At 37.6% G+C, this 20,675-nt stretch overlaps 1 protein-coding gene across 5 annotated transcripts in view; it reads right to left on the bottom strand.

The window, feature by feature from the left end:
* Nucleotides 1-20,675, bottom strand: part of TJP1 (tight junction protein 1) — a 74,560-nt gene that overhangs the window by 29,136 nt on the left and 24,749 nt on the right. For all 5 annotated transcript variants that reach the window (XM_061998984.1, XM_061998985.1, XM_061998983.1 and 2 more), the window contains exons 2-8: nt 15,518-15,574; nt 8,291-8,415; nt 7,972-8,074; nt 6,300-6,579; nt 5,630-5,733; nt 4,714-4,882; nt 4,225-4,369 (exon numbers count right to left, since the gene is read on the bottom strand). In XM_061998984.1, the coding sequence (XP_061854968.1) occupies nt 4,225-4,369; nt 4,714-4,882; nt 5,630-5,733; nt 6,300-6,579; nt 7,972-8,074; nt 8,291-8,415; nt 15,518-15,574 (983 nt within the window). The remainder of the gene's footprint in view (nt 1-4,224; nt 4,370-4,713; nt 4,883-5,629; nt 5,734-6,299; nt 6,580-7,971; nt 8,075-8,290; nt 8,416-15,517; nt 15,575-20,675) is intronic.

The raw sequence follows: 20,675 nt of genomic DNA, 5'->3' as shown, positions 1-20,675 counted from the left end.
CTAAAAATAAGGCAAAAAATACTGTAGTTACTCCATGAGGATAAAGTTCATTTTACATTTCCTCTCCACATATTTCAACATCACTGTAATTTTACACTGCTTTTATATCTAAAAAAAAGAAGTACGGAAGCAAAGAGCTCTCAAGAACAGCAACTAAAATACTCACACTGGGAGAACAGCACAAAATAATCAGACAATTACCTGAAGCAATATATGCTCCTAGACTGAATTACTACACGTAGGCAAATACACACTGCCATCTAAAGTGCCCGCAGAAGGTCAGTTCTACTCTATGTAAGACAAAGTTTAAATGGGAAAAAATTGACAGAAAACAATTGTGACAGAACAAAGAAGAAAATCTCAAACAGAAAGATAACAGTATTTTTCTTGATTTTGCTTAAATTGTCCAGTAAGCACCAAGCATTTCACATGGTAAGATGATAAAGGAAGCAACTTAATGCTGTCACTGGTTCTAGCCGATGGAAACTTGTTAAAAACTGACAAACTGCACTTCCGAAGAGACAAAAGTCTGTGCACCATGACACTATTGTTTAACATCTGCTCGGTGTCAGGGTCTCCTTTACCTCACTTCCTCCCCACCTCCTCCCTTTCTTAAAAGTATGCCTAATAGAAGCATTTTAAAATAACCTTCAGTCACAAAATGCCAATAGCTACGCTTTAGTGGCTACTACTTCAGGAAAAAAACCCAACATTGCCTGCAACATAGTTCATATGGTTATTCACATAGAAAAAGATTTGGAAAACACGAACATGGAGACACCCCCAAAATACGTTGTTTTTTCACACAAGAGCATTCTCCTACATTGCATAGGGCTGATTTTTGTTCTATATTCCATGTTTTCAACTGGTTTTTAAAATGGACATAACAACAAATCTCTGCATTACTGAAGTAAAATCTCATCCTTCTAGAAATAACAAAGACCTCTAACTGAGATTTCTTCAAGCCATCACATCTTTCTTGCTGAGGGTGAATTGTTAAACATATCAGAAAACATCTTTTGCTGTTCTAGTACCCAGGTGAGGAAGGTAGCATAGGAGAGAGCATTCATGAGTGGGAGCTTCTACTGTCACGTGGCAGACTTGGCAGCAGCTGTCTGTAAATGTCGCTTTTCAGGATTGGTTACACCAAAAGCTTATGGAGCTCAAACAAGTTGTTACTGACAGTAGTAAGAGTAGATCAGTAAAAAATACATGATAATTCCAGCTTTGGGTGCAGAGGTCTCTTTTGCTTCTAGCTTTTAAAGTACAGCTCATACAATACCAAGTTGCCTTATATTAATTGACATTCTATATTTAAGATGCATTTTCTTTTCAGCTCAAACAGTTGTTCTGCAGAACTTCAAAGTTATATGCATCTTTAAAACTACTCTCTGCTCTTGTGAGACCACATCTGGAATACTGTGTCCAGTTCTGGGCCCCTCAGTTCAAGAAGGACGGGGAGTTGCTGGATAGAGTCTAGCACAGGTCCACAAAGATGATGGAGTGGTGCATCTCCCTTATGATGAAAGAAAGGCCCAGGGAGCTGGGGCTCTTCAGCTTGGAAGAGACGGAGGAGTGACCTCATTAATGTTTACAAATATGTAAAGGGTGGATGTCAGGAGGATGGAGTCAGGCAGTTCTCAATGATAGGACAAGGGGCAATGGATACAAACTGTAACATAAGAGGTTCCAAAGAAACATGAGGAAAAAACTTCACTGTGAGGGTAACGGAGGATTAGAATAGCCTACTCAGGTTGAGTCTCCTTCTCTGGAGACATTCAAAACCCACCTGGATGAGTTCCTGTGTGACCTACTCAGGCAGGGCAGTTGGATGAGATGATCTTTTGAGGTCTCCTCCAATCCTTAAGACTCTGTGATACTTAACCTTTAAAACACAACCTGCTCAGAGAGCTCCTCCTCAAAGCCAGGATATATTTGCATTTATTTGTTTTAGTTCATACCGAATTGAGTTTCAGATGGCTATAAATTTTCCAGATCTCCAAGGCTAAGAGTATTTATCTGTATCTGGAGATTTATAGATTCATTCTCTGGATGCTTTTAAGGACTGGGCACAGGTATTTTTGCAAACCTCCAAACAAGTGAAAAAAATCATATAAGTATAATTAGTCCTTTGTATTAGTAAATTAAAATGAATGTGTCCTAGAAAGTTTTTTAAAGACTATTCAAGAGAGATCTGTGAACTTCCTCTGGATGACAGCGAGATTTAAAGGTTCAAATAGTAATTTTTATGGAAATTCTATACCCAGGAAGACAGCAGGCACACTTGTGTATATACCAGTATGGAAAGATGGACAACACTGGAGACCCTGCCAGACCCCAAAACAACTCTGAAGTCTATCCGATTCCAGTACTCCAGCGCACACTTAGAAGTTTCAGTCTATAGTTAAGGTTGTATGAAAGGGCCATGAGAATTCCCTTGGAATTTCTCTCCTAATTAACATACAAACACTTGGCAGAACATGGTCTAAATAAAGAATCATTATCTCCTTAAGCTCAGTTTGAGGACAACTTGCATCTTTTCTTCCTCAGCTTGTTACTCTCAAACTTTTTTTCCCCCTCCAAATTCTCCACTAAATTTTAGATATAATGAAGCAGTCGCAACTCATTCGAAGTTGCAGCAGACTGGAACTTGCACAAATAACCACTACAAAGAGAAGCTACTTTTAATATGTTTTTCTTTGTGTGGCTTGAGGCCCAGATATTCTGATCTTGAAAGGGACATAGCCAACAGGAAGTCAATTCATGCCAAGGTTCTTGTTCATCGAGTAGATATAGAGGAAGCGTTCAGAATTGAGATAACTTCAAAGTTCCTTCTCAGGATGGATTAAATTTTTCTGACACTGTAGTCCATAGGGAGGAAGTGACCATCTACCTAAACCACTGTAATAGGATAGGAAAGCACTAACGCTAGCGTGCCAGTCAGTTTCAGTTTTGATGGATTCTTCCCCCTCTCTTCCTGCCCAGTTCATTTCACATTGCACTAGAAATGCCTGTCAAGAAATCAAAGTTTTAAATCCGATCCACCTCAAAACTTTCACAATCACATCCCTGCATCTGGGACTCAGTTTTCAAGTAGCAATCCCATATTAGCAGGGAAAAATTAAAAACAAACTTCTATGTCTTGTAGTCCCTCCAAACATCACAAATTGAAGAGAAGCAAAAATGTCTGTAATCCAACCAGATGTACATGCACGTAAGGTCAGTTTTAGTAACCCTTAGACTCTAATAACCTTCAAATGCTATCTTCCCCTTGACAAAACAAAATATTAATAACCAATCAGGCAGATTTTAGTTTTATGGTACAGCCAATTGGAATTTGGTTCTCACCTTTCCTGACAGCATCTAAAGATCTTCAAATACAGCCTCCGAATTTACAATAAACCAATTCTGACTTCTGCTCCATCACATTTAAGCATCCAGAGTTAAAAACATTATAGTTGCTTTAAAAAAACATTAGTTTTTACAATATTTAGTAAAATCTAAAATCCATCACTGAATCTGTATTTCAAAACATTAAAATACCAATTTCTAACAAACTGTGAAAATGTAAAACGTGACAAATTTCTATTACTAAAAACTGAAGTTTCACACGGTAGAATGAAAACTTCAAGTCATAAAATGGATTACTTCTCTCGATTTCACATCAAATTACTTATCTACTTGAGAATTATCATGAATATCCTACTACAAAGTTCAGGTATTAAAAATTACACTCCAAAAGCTAAATCTGCCGTGCAATACACTTCATTTTGTAGATTTGTGTTCAGAAACAACTTCTAAAGAAGGCTAGTGAGGAAAATAAAAAGTCTACATCTAAAATAAAGCAAGATTTCAACAAGTTTATCCACACTGGACATTCAGTAGGAACTGTGCTACTAGCCATTTCAAATATCTTACTTCTTTCTAAAACCAAAATGTAATTGCATATGCTTCAGTAACATATCAGTATCAAACTTACATTGTTATTCATACAATCATGCTATAAGATTGTTTAAAAATGCAGTAACGCTGAAGGCCAAGGTTCTATCCCTCCTGCAGTCTTAGGAAGTTTGGATCAGTACTAGTTGCATTTCTTGAGAGAAAGGATGCCACATTACCACCACAGTTCTGCATCACACGCGTAACACTGTATAAATCCAAACACTCCTACAACTTATGTCACATTAATTAATTGATTTAAAAATAATACAATGCTGCCATCACCTGCCGTTGCTGGGCTGCTGTGGAGAATGTCTGGAATGGTCTGAAGGCTCTGACCTCTGGTCAGGAGATCGTGAACGACTGCGGCGGGGCCTGTCATGTGATCGGTTGGAATGATCTGATGCCAGCGACTGAATTTCTGAAATGTCTGTTAAATAAAAGTTGTTTTTTCATGAAATGACTGTAATTAAAATGGTGGTGTGATCTGCTCAAATGGAAATAAGCTTTTGCAGAGAATTTTTATGAAGATGTTAAATCTATGTTTATTTTCTCAAAACAACTACGCTTAATATTCCTGAACAAACAATTGTAGGAATAGAGACCCTATCTTCTTCTCCACTGTTTTTGGAAGCGTGGATTTCAATCACATTCAAACAAAACTTTACCCACATGACAATCTTACTCCCAACTTTCTTCCTTCCCACCCTCTCATCCCAACGAGGTACTTTCATATCTTCGCTCCCTTTGGAAATCAAGTTTATTTATACTCACCGTCTCTTTCTGAAGCATTAGCAGAATGAATACTGTCAGAAAGATCAGGGACATTCAACAGCGTAGCTCGTTCATCTCGCTGAACAACCATCTTCAATTTGCCTTTTGACCTTTCTATTAGTGTTTTTGCGTCTGCTAATGACATATTTTCTGTCACAGTGCCATTTATCTGGAACAGAGTAAGGAAAAAGCAACTATAAACTTACTGAGAAAACCCTCACCAGATCTCTAGTTAAGACAGTTTTCTGCTTGATTTTTAGAAATAGGTAGAGATATTTATTAAATTTCCACAATACAATAGGAGACTATTGGGTTCATTCAAACTATCACATGATATAAGAGAATTATTTTTGTCTTTCAAAGACAAAGCCTCTACCATTACTAGAGAACTTGTAAAATATTATTTGTTTTTTGAAATGGCAACTGCTGTACTATACTCCCAGTAAGGAACAGTATGTTTCCCTGTACCAATACACTTACAACAGTTATCTTGAAATGAAAATTGTTAGTATGAATTAAAAATCTCATGGTATATATAGATTGCTATGAAAATTAAAATTTTAACTTCAAAGCACCTTCCAGTGTTCCTCAATGACACAATTCCGTAATATTACACTGGATAACTAAGCACGTAGAGCCAAAGTCTCGTACCATCCCAAATGTTTTGTACTATGTATTTACAGTGGGCACTTTTTGTCTGAATAAGGCCCTGGGAATAATAGCAAAAAGTCAAAAAGCTTTTATATCTTTCCTTTCCTTAATCAACCTCTCTAGTTATTAAACTTTAAAATCACTTATTTGGGGAAAAAAAAAAAAGAAAAACCACAAACCACTACTTTCTACTTAAAATACTTTATTATGAGACAGTTAGTATCAATCAGTTTTCCCTTTGAACAACCACCACCCTTTACTATACCTTCAGTACAACATCTCCTTCCTGAATATTGCCATCTCTTGCTGCCAGGCTATCCTGTGATATTTCTTTCACAAATATGTGGCTTGCCAACCGTAGACCATATTCTTTATACAATAGAAATACAAGGAAAAACAATGAAGCTACAGTAAGAAACAGGAGGGAAGTATCTGAAGACTTTCAACAGTGCTTTAAACAACATTTACACTGGAAACACAAAGAGTACAGTAAACTTGGCACATGAAAGGCTGCAGTGGAATTACACTATGGATTTATGATTATATCAATCTCTGTTCCAAATCTGCCTGTACATCACAGCTGTTGTTCTATAGCTTAATTTAGATGCTACGTATGATTTTCCATCTTTCAAACAAGACATGCTGAAGACTCAACTAAAGTAAATACAAGATATATAGCCACTGACTACCAGATGTCAGGTGCACAGCTGGGTTGCTTACACTATAATTTACCCTTAATTAAGCACATATATTTTGGAATAAGAAAAATAACACTAGAAATGAAGTTTAAAGCTAGTTACCAGTCACAAATGGGCAAACAAACACTTGACAGCACTGTTCATACAATCCGTGAAGCCCTTAATGCAACACTGATTGAAGCATTTGTCCTTGAATAACCAGCAAAGAATTAACAAGGAGAATTACATACAAGTTACCTTCATTTTTCCTTGACTTCACCAGCGTTACTTTGGTAGGTTTTGCAGGCTGACTGGAAGTAACTGACCTCCTGTCTGATCTTGGTGACAAGCTTCTTTCCCGGCTAGCGCTTCGATCTCTCACCCAGCTCTTCTCATGCCTTCTGTTGGCACTTGGACCACTACGGCTGCTTCTTGGATCACGTATCTCTTCATCATAGCTATCGTCCTCATTTTCTGATACTGGTTCAGGGTCTGGTCGAGTCACTGGAATCTGAATTTTCTTCATCCTTCGGATAGTCTACAACCCAACATCAGATTTCAACCAATGGTGTTATTAAAAGTCAGAAACTAAGCTAAGCCCAAAACACATATTTATTTGAGAACAGTCTGAATTCTTGCATCCTCATTATGAAATTTTATCCAAGTAATATAGGAGACCTAATACTAATTACTAGAAACTTGTTTGGGGGAGGTGTATGTTTATTTTCACCACCGTTTTAGTCCTTTCTTTGCTTCTGCTAAAGGTAATAGCCATCGTAGCATAAAGCAATATTCTGTCTTCACAGAGCTGCATATGTGAACACTCTCTCTCTTTGCTTGAACCCATAAATCAGTCACAGGCACTGCTAAAAACTTCTTTTGCTAACATGTCATCTACTATGTAGTCAGTGTGTTATTGATAGTAATTCTCCTCAACTTGGAAGCCTCCTCATCTTCCAAAGCAACGTTTATGTAAGCCACAGAGGAAGATTCCTGTAGAAAGTTCAAAGTTGGTTTGCAGTAACATCAACAGCTATTTCCAGAATAAGACTCAAACCTGCTTAGAGGTTTATTTGCTATATGTTACAGATTGAAGCAAGTTCCACCATAAAGTTTTCAGTAACTGCTTTTCTCTATATAGATCCACATACCAAAATACTTAAGATAGCAAAAGCCCTGCGTAGCTTGCTGCACATTGTTTTGTGTAAGCTTTAAAGAATTCCTAAATCTACAAATGCAAAACTCAACAATTTTTTGCACCTCTATTAAAGCACACAAAAGCACTAGAAAGCTGTCAGCACAAAATCTTTTCTATAAGCCCTAGAAGTCTGTTTTCCTGAATTAAGAAATTGTTAAACATTGTGCATTGCTGTTCTATTTTTTGTAACATAAGTTTCAAACTTCTACAGAAAGCCAGATTACTACCCTACAGCTATGGCCTGCTCTGTTTTCCCAAAGTTCAAAAGCCAACCACTTAGAATAAGCCTACAAAATTATAGGAATTAAGGTAATTATACTTTACTTTGGAAAACTGTTTACTGAGCATAAAAAGAACTATATTAGTGTCTGAACACTCGGTAAAGTCCTTTAGCATAAACCAGCCTTTGAAAAACTTGCTAAAAGTGCACTCAAGAAAGCAAAAAAGTACCAAACAAAGGTTTGAATAGAGCTTTTGGCAAACTGAGAACTTCCACCATAAAGGAGTCTGAAGCATCCAGAGTCACAGTACCCAAACACTATAATTAACATTTCTAAAATAATTTTGGATAACCTACATGATAACAATGTCAAGATCATCACTTAATAACAACAGCTGTGTGATGCATAAGTACTTTCATAAGTGTATTTCACAGCAAACATGACACCATTTTACTTTTGCTTTATAACTGTGGAATTGAAGTAAGCTTAAATCTTCAAGATATTCACTTACAATTTTGGCATTCTTCCCACTTTTTCTCAGCTGCTGGACAGCAAACGCGTGCTCAACATTATCCATCGAAACTCCATTAACCATTGCAACACGGTCATTTTCTCTAAATGAAGCACATCACAATTCACTCTATAAATACTTTATGGCCAGAGTAGAATATTGGGGAACAGGCATTCCTGAACAAATGAACTGTTATAAACCTACTGTACAAACAGTTACAGATAGATATCCTGGAGAGGAAAAAATATCCAGAGATTAAACTACCACTGAAAAAGATGAATGCCCCCAAAGCAGAACCCAGGCATAGTTTGACACTTACTGTAACAGTCCTTCTGCTGGGCCTCCTTTCAGTACATCAGAAATAACTATTGATGTCTCACCACTCTGAAAATGAGGATTATCTCTTCCTCCAGATATTGCAATACCAAATCCAAATCCAGGGGCCTATAACATAATAAGAGAAATATTTTAATGTTCTAGTATTTGTATGGTCATAACTCATATTCCTGTGCCATACACAAAAACGGTCCCATAGGATGAATGTAACATTTCGTATGATTTACCAACCAACCACAGAATGCTATGCAATCCAAGAGCAGAAGAGAGAACAAAAGTCAATTAAAAAAACCAACCCCACTTTTAGAAGGCAGAGAGCTTCAGACTAAACTACCCAGTCTCTCCCAAGAGCAAAAGATTAAGAGTTTGCATTTTTATGGCCTGGGTGTCAGGTGGTCATCAGTAAGAACTCAATCTTTGGTAAGCACAGCAACCCACTGCCCATTCAAACTCGCATCGTTTTCCACGACACCTTCTCTGCAGTTTCACTTTATGGTATTTATCCAGCTTGACCTCACTTAGTTCAGGAACTGACAGGATGGCAGCATATAGTAGTATGACTGCAGGCTCAGTTCTTAGGAATAATACCAAGATCACTTGTACCATTAAATACATCAAAACCTTGTCAGCACTTGCAAATCATCTGCATCTTAACAAAAGCAATTTGCTTCAGTCTTTTCCCTCTAGGGTGACCTGCCACTATAGGAAGGTCAATGTCTATGAAAAGTTATTCCTGTTAGTTATTTCAAGACACAACAATCATGCTTACACTTCTGCCTGGAAGCAGTGAGGATGGGAAATAAACTTTCTAAATATAACTGATTTGCAGACTATCTAGTTCTTCCACCATTTCCCAGAAGACATCATCAAAAGGACGTTACCATTTAAATGCTGTATTTTGCTCGAGAATTCATGTAAAAACAGTCAGTGTGGATAGAAAAGATCAGGTTTCAGTTAATTCCTCCTCTGTTTCACACAGCATAGACTCCATGTTGGCAGACCTACTCTTTTTTTTTTTTCCCCCCAAGCTTTTCAACAAACATGACCCACCTTCAGCTATGAGTTTTATAACCTCACAGGGATAGCAAAAGCAACATGGCAGTCTGCATCTGGCTGTAAGATACATGAGATTCAGCTTTTCAGACAGTAATTACCGTTCAAAAAAACCTATGTCTCCTATTTCCCACTAAAATAGAGGTAATAGAAAGATGCTCTAGATTTAGCCTTTAAGCAGTGAAGAGGACCACATAGGAATAAAACAAACATTTGGAGATTCACTGTGCTGCCAGGTATGAAAATAAAGTAAGCTGGTCTAATGGTTGTTGGGGAATAAGGAATGGTACATCCTATTGCTTGTTTTCCATGAATTTTAATTCATTAAAAAAATACTGGACATCAAGATACATTACAGCCAGATGAAGCAGAAATCATGGCTGAGATATGAGAATTATTAAGTGAAAACTTATGTCATGCAGGAAGACAGCCTGAAGGATCATAATGACTACTTATGAGCAGAGATGACATTTTCTGTGTTTTCTTTTTAAAGTAGTTGAAAAGAGACTATGTAATAGCCTATGAAAACAAACAGAACCCCTTTCAAAGCAGTAGCATTTCCCTTTTCTCATACTACTGCTTCATCTTTCCCTTTTCTATTACTCTACAAGAAAATTCCGTTTGCACTATATTTGGGTGGGGAAGGGAAAAGACAGCTAAAAGCAAAGACATTTATGTTAAACTTGATTTACATGTTCTGTATCTTTCCTTACCCCATAATCAACTTCTCACAGTTGTCCACTCATGAAAACAAACGTAATCATCAGGCTAAGGTCAGTAGAGATACAGAAACTCCCTGTAAACGTTATCTTGCTGTTTACCATTCTATTTTTTTTTTAAGAGTAGATTTGCAAACCAATTCATCAATATTAACACAACTAGTTTCATACTTAATCATTCTTCTTTTCAAGAAGCCCTGGAACAATGTAGTCTCGTATACAGACAGCAGTCAAAAGATGTCATGAGTCCAATAAAGGCTGTCTAATAACTTAAATCACAGAATCTTAAGGGTTGGAAGGAATCTCAAAAGATCATCTAGTCCAACGCCCTTGACAGAGAAGGATCACCTAGAGTAAACTGAAGTCTTACCAAAACAATCCAAATAGAAAAGTTGAAGTCCAACCCTAAATATTTGTCAAAATTTGAGTTAAGACATGAAACTTTCCAGTAAACCTAAGTCTACTTTACATTTTATCCTGCTACTTATCATCATCTTAAGAGATAAACAATAAGCTGAACTAAGTCTCAGAAAACTGACCCTAGCTCCTAGGCATGTCTGAAAATAGCAAGATGTTGATGTCTACAGTTTTATTCAAGTCAAACACCTACCACAACCAAAACTGCATTAAAAAAAAAAAAAATCATCTGCCACATGACAAACTCACCTGTCAGATGTAGCGACACCACGGGTAAGAGAATTGTACTATTTGGCATACAGTAAAAGTTGCAAGGCAGCACAGGAGAAGCAAAAAGGTATGTACACACTTGGTTTCTGTTCTTTGGAGGAAGAAGACACATCTAATAAATACATGGAACTTGAGTTCCAAGTATGAAGAAACATATCAGGTGCCTGGTTCCTCTTTAAAGGCCTTTTATATTAAACCAGATGTCTCAATAAGAAGTGAACTGTGGCCACCTGATAAGCTTTAAACACATTTAAGACTGTCTCAATCTCTTAAGACTTCAAGAGCAGTCCAGAAAGTTGGAAGGGTAATAAAGAAAGGTAACAAAAAACCTCTTGGTTAGAAGTTACCATCTCTCTTCCTCAAACAAAGATTCTAATAAAAGTCTTTTGACAATAGAACTGGAATTCACCAGCCACTGTGTTAAATCACAGCACAGTCAGATTGCTTATATGCTCTATTCCAGATTCTGGGATACCTGAAGTAGATGGCTGTGGTAGTTTGACCCTGGCTGGATGCCAGGTGCCCACCACACCACTCTATCCCCCACCTCCTCAGCAAGCCAAGGAAGAGGAAAAAAGATGATGGTAGTCTAGTGGGTTGAGATAAAAGTAGTTTAATAAAGAAGCAGCAAAGCCGTGCATGCGAGAAGCAAGGCAAAAGCAGATAAAGCTGTTACTCTCTACTTCCCATCAGCAGCGATGTCCGGCCACCTCCCGAGAAGCAGGGCTTCGGGACGCGTAGTGGTTGCTTTTGGAAGGCCAGAAATGAATCTCGCCTCCCCTTCCTGCTCCTCTCCCCCAGTTTATATTACTGAGCTGACATCATATGGTATGGAATATCTCCTTGGTCAGCCTGGGTCAGCTGTCCTGGCCGTGGTCCCTCCCAAGACTGTGCCCACCCACAGCTATTGGTGAAGGTGGGGGAAGGAATGCTGGAGGGACAGCCCTGATGCTGTGGGAGCAGTAGTCATAATATTGATACCAACAGTAAACACAGCACTGCAAGAGCTGCTGTGGAAAATCACTACCATCCCAAATTCACTACAATGGCTAAAACCAATTCTGGTATTTCAATCACATTAGAGTGCCTAAACTGATACATATATACTGCAACTACTGGGATTAAGTATACTCTGTCCATAATTTGTAATGGCATCTCTGGAAAGTAAAGGTCGTAAAAAGAAACCCTTCAAAAGATGTGAGCAAAGCTATTTACTCAACAAGAACTCCCTATTGTAAAGCACTCCCTTCTCTTTTGTAAGGCTCACCTTCCTAAGTTTCTATGTCATTCTATCCTCTCCTTCAAGGGCCATTACAGTATCAAAACACGGGTCTCTTCAAGGTATGTCACTTCTGACCTGCCATTAATCAGTTTAGTAATCAGCAACCACTCCAAAACAATGCAGAAACATTTTAAAAATGTTTAATACCTCAGACACTATAGGTTAAAAAAAAAAGTTGATTAGCAGACTGTACAGACAGAATATCTTACATGGTATCAGCTCATTTGGCTTTCTGTTACTCCAGGAAGAGACTGCATACAAATGATATCTACTTTCCCAAAAATTGACGGTTATTACCAAAATTGCTTTTTGTTTTCATGGTCTGGGATATCTTTATAGAGTCCAAGAAGACTTAAAAGAATTATATGGAGCAATGGAGTTACAGTAGAGAATAGCACAGGCTTAAAACCAAGTAAAACAGTCAGTGCTGCTATTAGCCACAGGACAAAAATCAGCCCCAAAACAGGAGTACTTGTAGACAAGAATATTCTATATACCTTTACTACCACACACCCACTGCCTCCACCTCACAAACTACTTGTATTTACCCCCTATTTTTAAGGTCGCTTATTTTAATAGATATTATTAGTCCTTACTCATTAACTAGTTTTCATCAAATATCATCAATAAAACAGAATTAAAATGGAAAAAGAAATCATGCTTACACAAGTTTCTTGGGGGCACTTGGAGGGAGAACAGATCTGCTTGCCATTAAGACAGGAGTTGATCTAGATACAACACCAACTCCAGACTTCTCTGCCCCTTCCAGAGTAATTAGAGAATGGCAAGAGTTAGAAGTGACCTCTAGAGATCATCTAGACCAACTCCCTGCTAGAGCAAGTTCACCTTGATCGGGTCACACAAGAATGTGTCCTGGAGGGATCTGAAAACCTCCAGAGGAGGCTCCACAACTTCCCTGGGCAGCCTGTGCCAGGGTCCTTCGCATGTTTAAGTGGAATGACCTGTGCTCCAGCTTGTGTCCTGTCACTAGGCAGAACAGAAAAAAAGATCAGCCTCATCCTCTTGACATCCACCCCTTAGGTACTTATAAGTGTTGATAAGGTGTCCCTCCCCCCTCTCCTCAGTCTTCTTGTCTCTAGAAGCAGCAGCCTTTCCTCCTAGATGTTGCAGTCTCCTCATCATCTTATAGCCCAGCACTACAAAGGGGTCTTTTTCACTAAGGTTTTAGACAATTTTTTTTCTGGATCAGATTCTTCCAATGACTTGTCTAACCTCATTTCTGAAAGCAAATACTGACAAAAGATACGAAAAAGTTTAATGAATCCCACGAGCTTTGCAAGCATGCCAATAAAACAGGAAGCCAGTAACATGAAGCCCAACTCGCACCTATGCTGTAATTCAGTGTTAAATGACATTAATTCCATCATTCACAGCCATCTTACTGCCCCCAAATACATCAAAACCAGGGGACTTCTTAGCATGCCTCACTAGAGAAACCAAGTTCAGCTCTTCAAAATGTTCTTTGTGTGCCTGACACCAGATAGTCAGCAGTAGTTTTGTCGCACAGCCAAGTGGAGTTGATACACTCACACAGAAAATATTCCACAACCACACAGAGTTGCATTGAAACTATTTAAATACCATTGATTTGTAGAAATCTTTGAGGATGAGATCTGGATGCATTTCAGTCCTTCCAACTGATGTAACCTCATCCACTTAATAATCTAACACTACAAGAATGTCACAAATGAAAAGCAAAATCAAAACTCCCATGAAAAAATACACAACAGCTCTCCTAAATCTTCTTCCCTGTGCTAAGGACAAACTCCAAGCACCGATTTACTTAATACCATTAGAATTTTGGTTTTGTTATTTGGCAGATGAAAAAAAAGATATTTTTTTTAATTGGCTAAATTAACGCTACCAAAGTTATTAAGAGTACACCATCAACCTTCAACACGTAAATGAGAGAGACACTCAACTAACAAAACAATTAAACCAGTACAGCAGGTAGAAGCTTGGCACAAAGTATCGTAACTAAAATTTATGATCAGATAACACTTGCTTTTCTATTCCAGGGCTTCTGACTCTGCTGTAAGCACAAGCAAAGACATGACTTCTAGTTTCAAAAGCTTTTCAGGGTAACACCATAATTGCAGCATTTCATTGCTCCTTTGTACACTGACCAAACTCTTTGTTTTCAGGTTTCCCTGAAGTTACTGTCCCAATTAACCAGAAAAAATATCCTCAAGAGAAACTACACTATCACAAAGTCTACTAGCCAATCTTTTGCTATAGCATTTTCTATTTGTTTCTAAACACAAGACAGTACCGATTCCATCAGTAATGTGAGGAAAAAAAATTACATTTACACAGGTTCCAAGGATGACTGGACAGCTTCAAAAAGAAAACATAAAAGATAGTTACATATCGAAATAATACCTCTTGCTCAAGAACTTGTTGACCTAGAAATTGCTGAAAGCTTGAAGAGTGGCCTAGACATCCTTAGACATTTTTGGGTTTACTTATACTTTTCTTTCAACATGTGGTTGCAGTTAGAGTACTTCATTGGTCAGCCTTCTGGTCAAATTGACCAAAACTGTCTTTCTTAAGAGGGTAGGTACTAAAATGGTTATTTTGAATCAACAACGTTAAACGCACTAGAGTCAATAGTTAATAGGTTTGTACAGAGAATTAACATTTCATCTGATCAGCTGATCTATTCATACACATTTTTAGTCACAAAGATTCATTCATCTGATCAATGCTACTATTCTAAAATGCCTTGAATCTATGCTGAAGAATAAAAGGCATACGATAGAACTTGCTCCCTTAAGAAAACTCTCGTGCCTATTCCTTTTGTTGGAATTAATATAGTCATTTTGGCCATGACTCCGTGGTTGCTTTAATATTAAGCTGTTGCCAGACGTGGCATCCCACCTTGTTCTGACTTTCCCGAAACAATTCATCCTTCATTACCTCTTTGTACAGTTTCATGAGCAGTATACTAGAAATAAATTTGAGTTACTCAAATGAGAAGAGTGAGTCTAAACGTAAAAGCTCTTTCTAGCCATCAGTTCTTGGCATACATTCCTCTAAAATGCACATTCTGGCCACCAAAAAAAACCAACAGGTGTCAAGATAAGACAATTTTAAACAGGTTTATTCATACTTAGCTCCATTGTTTTATGCCACTGTAAAAAAGTATTGAAATATGTAAGTAGTGTTATATTCATCAACAAACACTTGGATTTATAACTACCTTTAGCTACATACACAAGTAACAAAGCTTTGTTTCTGGCAGTTATGTGTAAGATGACTTATCTCTGAAACCCAACAAACAAACAGAGCTACTATCAAATGGAGCTTTTACAACACTTCTAAATTTAAACAAAGGAATATGACAGTTTCCTTTTCTTTTACTTCCTGACATCTGGCTTTTTCCTATTGTTTTCAAAAGCTACCAGTATCCTGGGCTAAGAACACACCACCGATTGTATAAACTTACCCTGTGAAGAGTCACTGTGTGTTGTTCCCATATAGCTGTTTCTTCCATTGTTGTACTCTAAGGAGAAAAAAACCCAAAGATTAGACTTCACTGTCAATATCTAAATGACTGTGTAATACCACAAACAGAAATTTACACTCAAAAGTAACTTTAATATTTGTATTTAATAGCTACAGAGAAGCAGGGCTGGCTCATCTGTTACACATTTCCTGTCTTTGTCGCATCTGAACTTCCTGTGTTCCTATGGAAGGGGAGCAGCAGAAAGAATACCCAAAATACATTTCTAATCATTATATAAATTTCAGAACTTGAAGTTATAAAAGATGACAAGAAACATTTGTGATGTAGGCTCTCTTGGTTTCTCATTAAGTGTACAGTAAACAAAGCTGGCCCAAGGCCCACTTTCAATTTTCCACTGTGATCAGCTCTATTTACGTTCTAACTTACATACTTCATAGTTTTGTGAACATTCCCTTCTTGTTCTAACTGTATGCAGATTACCACTACTTCATGAATGTCCAGCTATAGACTACAGTACCTGTGCCACTGTATGCATACAGTTTACATTTAACATACTCCACAGTTTAGTGAAAGCTAATTTCTTTGGTGAGCACTGCAGATACAAACAAGGTCCTCTAAGGGAACTAGATTAAACAGTAACACTATGACAATATTTACATACCCACATTTCTGCCTAAAAGAGTGGACACTTGCACTACTTAATATGCCACGACAAGCAAACATTTGGAAAGGGAAGAAGGGCATGATGGAATAAAAACCAGCAGACCCAAAGGCTTGAAAAGATGCAGAAAAGCAGCAGGAATACATAGTCAGTAATATCTGGCTGCTACATCTTATGTCTTTCCAGAGAGTACCCAGCGTTTTGCTCCATATCCTCCCCTCTCATAAGCAAACAATCCACTACACAAATAATAGAATCAGAAGATGAATGTCTCTGCCATATGGGAGTGCTACATTTTTGAAAATCTACTTTACTCTTAATTTGTTTCAGTTAAAGTAACTCAGCCACTACAAGAAAGTACTCATAACTTTTAATCCAGTCATGCATTATAGCAGAGAAAGCAGCAGGAGTGTTTACTCTCATAATCAATACCTCTGAAAACTTTTACCAGACTTCATAACATCAGAATGTGCAACTTAATTTCGGAAGCGAGTTCTTCTTATAACCCCAAAAAGCTGTGGATTTTTTCCCCTCCACATTTTGTGCTAATTTCAACAGTCTGGATATGCTACATTACTGCTCTTTTCTCTTTCAGGGTTCACTTCTCCTGAAAACATTGGTGCAAGTTAATTAGGATATATTTCAAACAGCTCTTTCCCCCCCTCTATTCAGTACCAAATGTTACTCCTAAGCATTACAAATTTATTCAATTATATCCCAGGATTAGATTATTTCTCTCCAGCATTTTAAGAGTATAGCAAATATATATGAAAATAGTAATGATTTACACACACAAAGCCATCTTAAAAACAAAATTGAATGTTTCACTTGCTAAACGGTTAATGAATACTGATTTTCTTCCCTATTTCTGATGTTCTCATTCTGTCTTAGTTTTGGCAAGAGCCTCTCAGGCTAAATATCTCGTCAACAAGTGAAGAATTATCTCTGCAAGTGAGCTTCTAAAAGAAAAACTCCAAGAAGCTTCTCTTCTGAAAACGGTGCAACAGGAACCCAATAAAGGGCTGCAAAAGTAAAATTTCACATTTTAATTGAAATAGATTTCTTCACTTCTATCTGCATTTATCAACATGGAAGTTAACCTGACTCATGTTCTGCATTTGTCCTGGCAACATGATGGAGGTAAAACAGTCCATCAGCAGTCAGAGGCACTTCCACAAAGCAGTTTGAGCTACTTGGCTCACAAGGTACCTGGAGCTCAGTACACAGAGTGCAGTGCAAACATATCAACTGGTTCTGGGTATGGCAAAGATTGATAAAACCTAGTTTGACCAGCTAAGCACTGCTCCCACTCGATCTGGGAGAATCATCAATCCCAGAGATGAAGTGGGGTAAGCTAAATAAAATAGCTAAGCAATGACTAAGTAAAATGGAAATTACCTATGAAATATGCTTCTGAGAACTGCCAGAAGATTTATTCACAAAAATCCCTCAAGACAAGTCACAAAGAAAACAGCTAAAACTAGACAGAGTGCTCACTACTCAGTCTGACTGGGGCTGCCATTTTTAACGCCTTTTTCCTTTCTGCAGAAGCTCAGTCTTTCTGTTTTCTTAGCTGCTTGTTCTCCATTTTCTTGCTCACACTATCTCCCCCTCTACTCATCTATTGCTATCACCTCTCCTAGATTTTACTAATACATTCATTTAAAATGCACAAAACTTGGAAACATCAAATATCCATTAGTTAGAGAGCAAACCAAGTAGTAAGTTATTTTTATTCTTTCTGCATGCCCAAACAGTCCAATCAAGAACAGCAAAAACAGTTCAAAGGCAGCCTGAGGTGAGATGCTGGCTTTGACACAAACTACTTACATGAGTTAGCTTCTCATCTGTAAAGAATTGCATTTACTCACAAAAGATTGAGAAGTTTGATGAAGACCTGTGAAGATACTGACTCTACCTAGCACTCGCAGCTGAAGTAGAACCGGCTTGTGCTACCAACAGCTGAGATGCCTGTTGTGATGCTGTTCTTAGACCATACCCAAAGTGCTTTATTTCTCATGCAAAATTTGAATTTCAGCAATTTTTTTTTCAGGACTAAATTCCCAAGTCTCTGTAAGTGGCAAACACTGCTTTTAATTAAAGGATGTGCGATAGTGCCAGCCTTGCTGACTGCTAGTGTCAAGCTTGGTAACCCCCAAATAAAGTTATGCATCACTTATTTAGGGGAAATCAAGGTGAACCAGCAGGAACAGAAAGACACCTACAGTTCAACACCAAGAGGATGTTGAGATGCTACTACAAGCCTAGGGTTGGAGTAATTTTAGAGATCAGTAAGTATCTATGAAACCCAAGTGGACAACTGAGAGCATTGGACCTTGGCAAACTCCAGATACTGTGTTACATGTTTTCTACATGTATTATGAACAAAAAAAAAAAAACCAACAAGAGAATGATGGATATGCTTAGGCTTTACTGAAATGAAGAATTTCCTGAAGCTCACCTTAAACACCCCTATACTCTGTATATGACAAGTGGATGTGTCTGGTGTTGGGCATTTAACTATAAGGGTGAAGTGATATATGAAGTTGCAATTCATCAGTATGGAAGTTCACAACCTATTTGCTCAGAATCGTGCAAGTATTAAATCTTGTTCCACTTTTTTTCCTTGAAATTGCCCAGAGATACAGACATTTAAAAGTAAACATCTTTCCAGAAAGCTCTCTTTGTGGGCTACAAGGGTCCTTTAAGCAAACATTGTTTTTTTCCCCTTCTCAACATATTTCTTTCCTGCTTCTCTAAGACTAAGGTTTTCATTTACCTTTTTAAAAAATATGCCTTCTGTCATACAACTCTTACTTTAACATATAACATTGAAATTTCCCAAAAGATTAATTCTGACCTTACGTATCAAGATTTTTCCTTCAACCACTGTGAAGGTTAAACAAAAAAGCCTTGCTGCCTACCAGTTTGAGCAGCACTGTCATGTTTGTAAACAGCATTCCTTAGTTTACTTCAATTGGAAAAGCTGTTAGCAGCAGCAGCACAGGAGCCACCCACTGGCTTAAGAAGACAGTTTGCACACATTTGGAAAGATTCCACCAACAGCCACTGAAATTATTATTTTACACCTGAAGTAATGCAAGATTGTTGAGGTAGTTTCTTGCAGGATAACACTTCTTCTAGGTGTAGAAGTCTTAAAGAGCTCACACTAAGGCCAAAGCTCCTCTCTATTCTTGAAGTGAAAGAACAGTTTCCCAATGTTTCTTTGAAAGTCTACGGGTACTTACAACAGGAATTACCTCTCTTCTTTTATGTGAACTGCTTTTTGTACAAAGTCTATTGAGAATGACAAGCTAAGAGTTTAAACAACTGTTTGCTCAATTATAATGAAGTTTTGACATGCGAGATCAAAGGTGTTTTCAATCACTTTATTTCTTAGTAAAATTCAACACTAATTTTCTATAAAGTGCTGAAGATTCCTGCTATACATTTCTCCAATAAGGATAATGAGTTTATTACATTTTCAGAGAAAATAATATTTAGATATATACCTTAGGGACAGGCAGATTTTCAGATTTTCCTCTGGTCAACACAAGAGTAACCTACCATGGGAAGCAATAAAATACTTCTAGTATCTTTACAGCTCTGGTTTTGCAGATCAGCATTGACAGCTGCCCTGAAGACAATAAAGTGAAGCAACTACTTCTACTGCCTTTCAGAGGCATTTTGTTTCCATTCTTTGCAGAACACAATTGAGAGGAAAGCTATCTGTGACAGATCTAAGACCCTGCTCTAACCCTTTCAACGACAGCTAGCAAGCTACAAGAAATTCCAATTGTCAGATTCCAAACTCAACCATACAAAGCACACTATCTTTGCTCCAAGCTTGCAGCTTCATATTGTAGCTTGTGTACAACTTCTAATAAAATGCCAATGTCCAGAAAAGATTCCCTGTTGTCCCAGTAAGATCTTAACAGCCTTAAGAAACAGTTTTCATGCAAGACATGGAGACAATAGTAAGAGGCTGTATCAAAAGTAAGAATTCGGTTTATAGTTAGTCAGTCTGTTCAGAAGGATACATCATTCATTTGCCTTATTGATCTTGCTGTATTTCTTTTTGGCTTTGAAAATGAATTATTTTTTTTTTCTTGAGGAAGGCCATTTCAGCAGTAGGATCCTGTTGAACTTCAAAGTTGTAAAGTTTCAATGCAGAAACAATATATTTTGATTACACTTGTGAGAACATGAATTAGCAGGGCTTATTGTAACAATTAGCATTTGCAACTGTTACAAGATTTTCTGGAGGTTTGTTAGGTATCTAGAAGGCGATATTTATAACTACCTTTGTTTTGGATATTGACTTAAAAACAAAACAGCTTCCTAAGGAAGTTCAAAAAAGAAACTTGAATCTTCCTCAGCCAGCCCAGTGCAAGGAATGAACAAGGTCACTTTCCTACACACAGTATCTTTCAGCATTTGAAGTACGTTGTTTCCAATACTGAACAGGAAGACATC

Source organism: Colius striatus, chromosome 7 (assembly GCF_028858725.1).
Source record: "Colius striatus isolate bColStr4 chromosome 7, bColStr4.1.hap1, whole genome shotgun sequence".
Classification (NCBI taxonomy): Eukaryota; Metazoa; Chordata; class Aves; order Coliiformes; family Coliidae; genus Colius; species Colius striatus.
The sequence above is the reverse complement of the archived record's forward strand: the minus strand, read 5'-3'. Positions and strand labels throughout refer to the sequence as shown.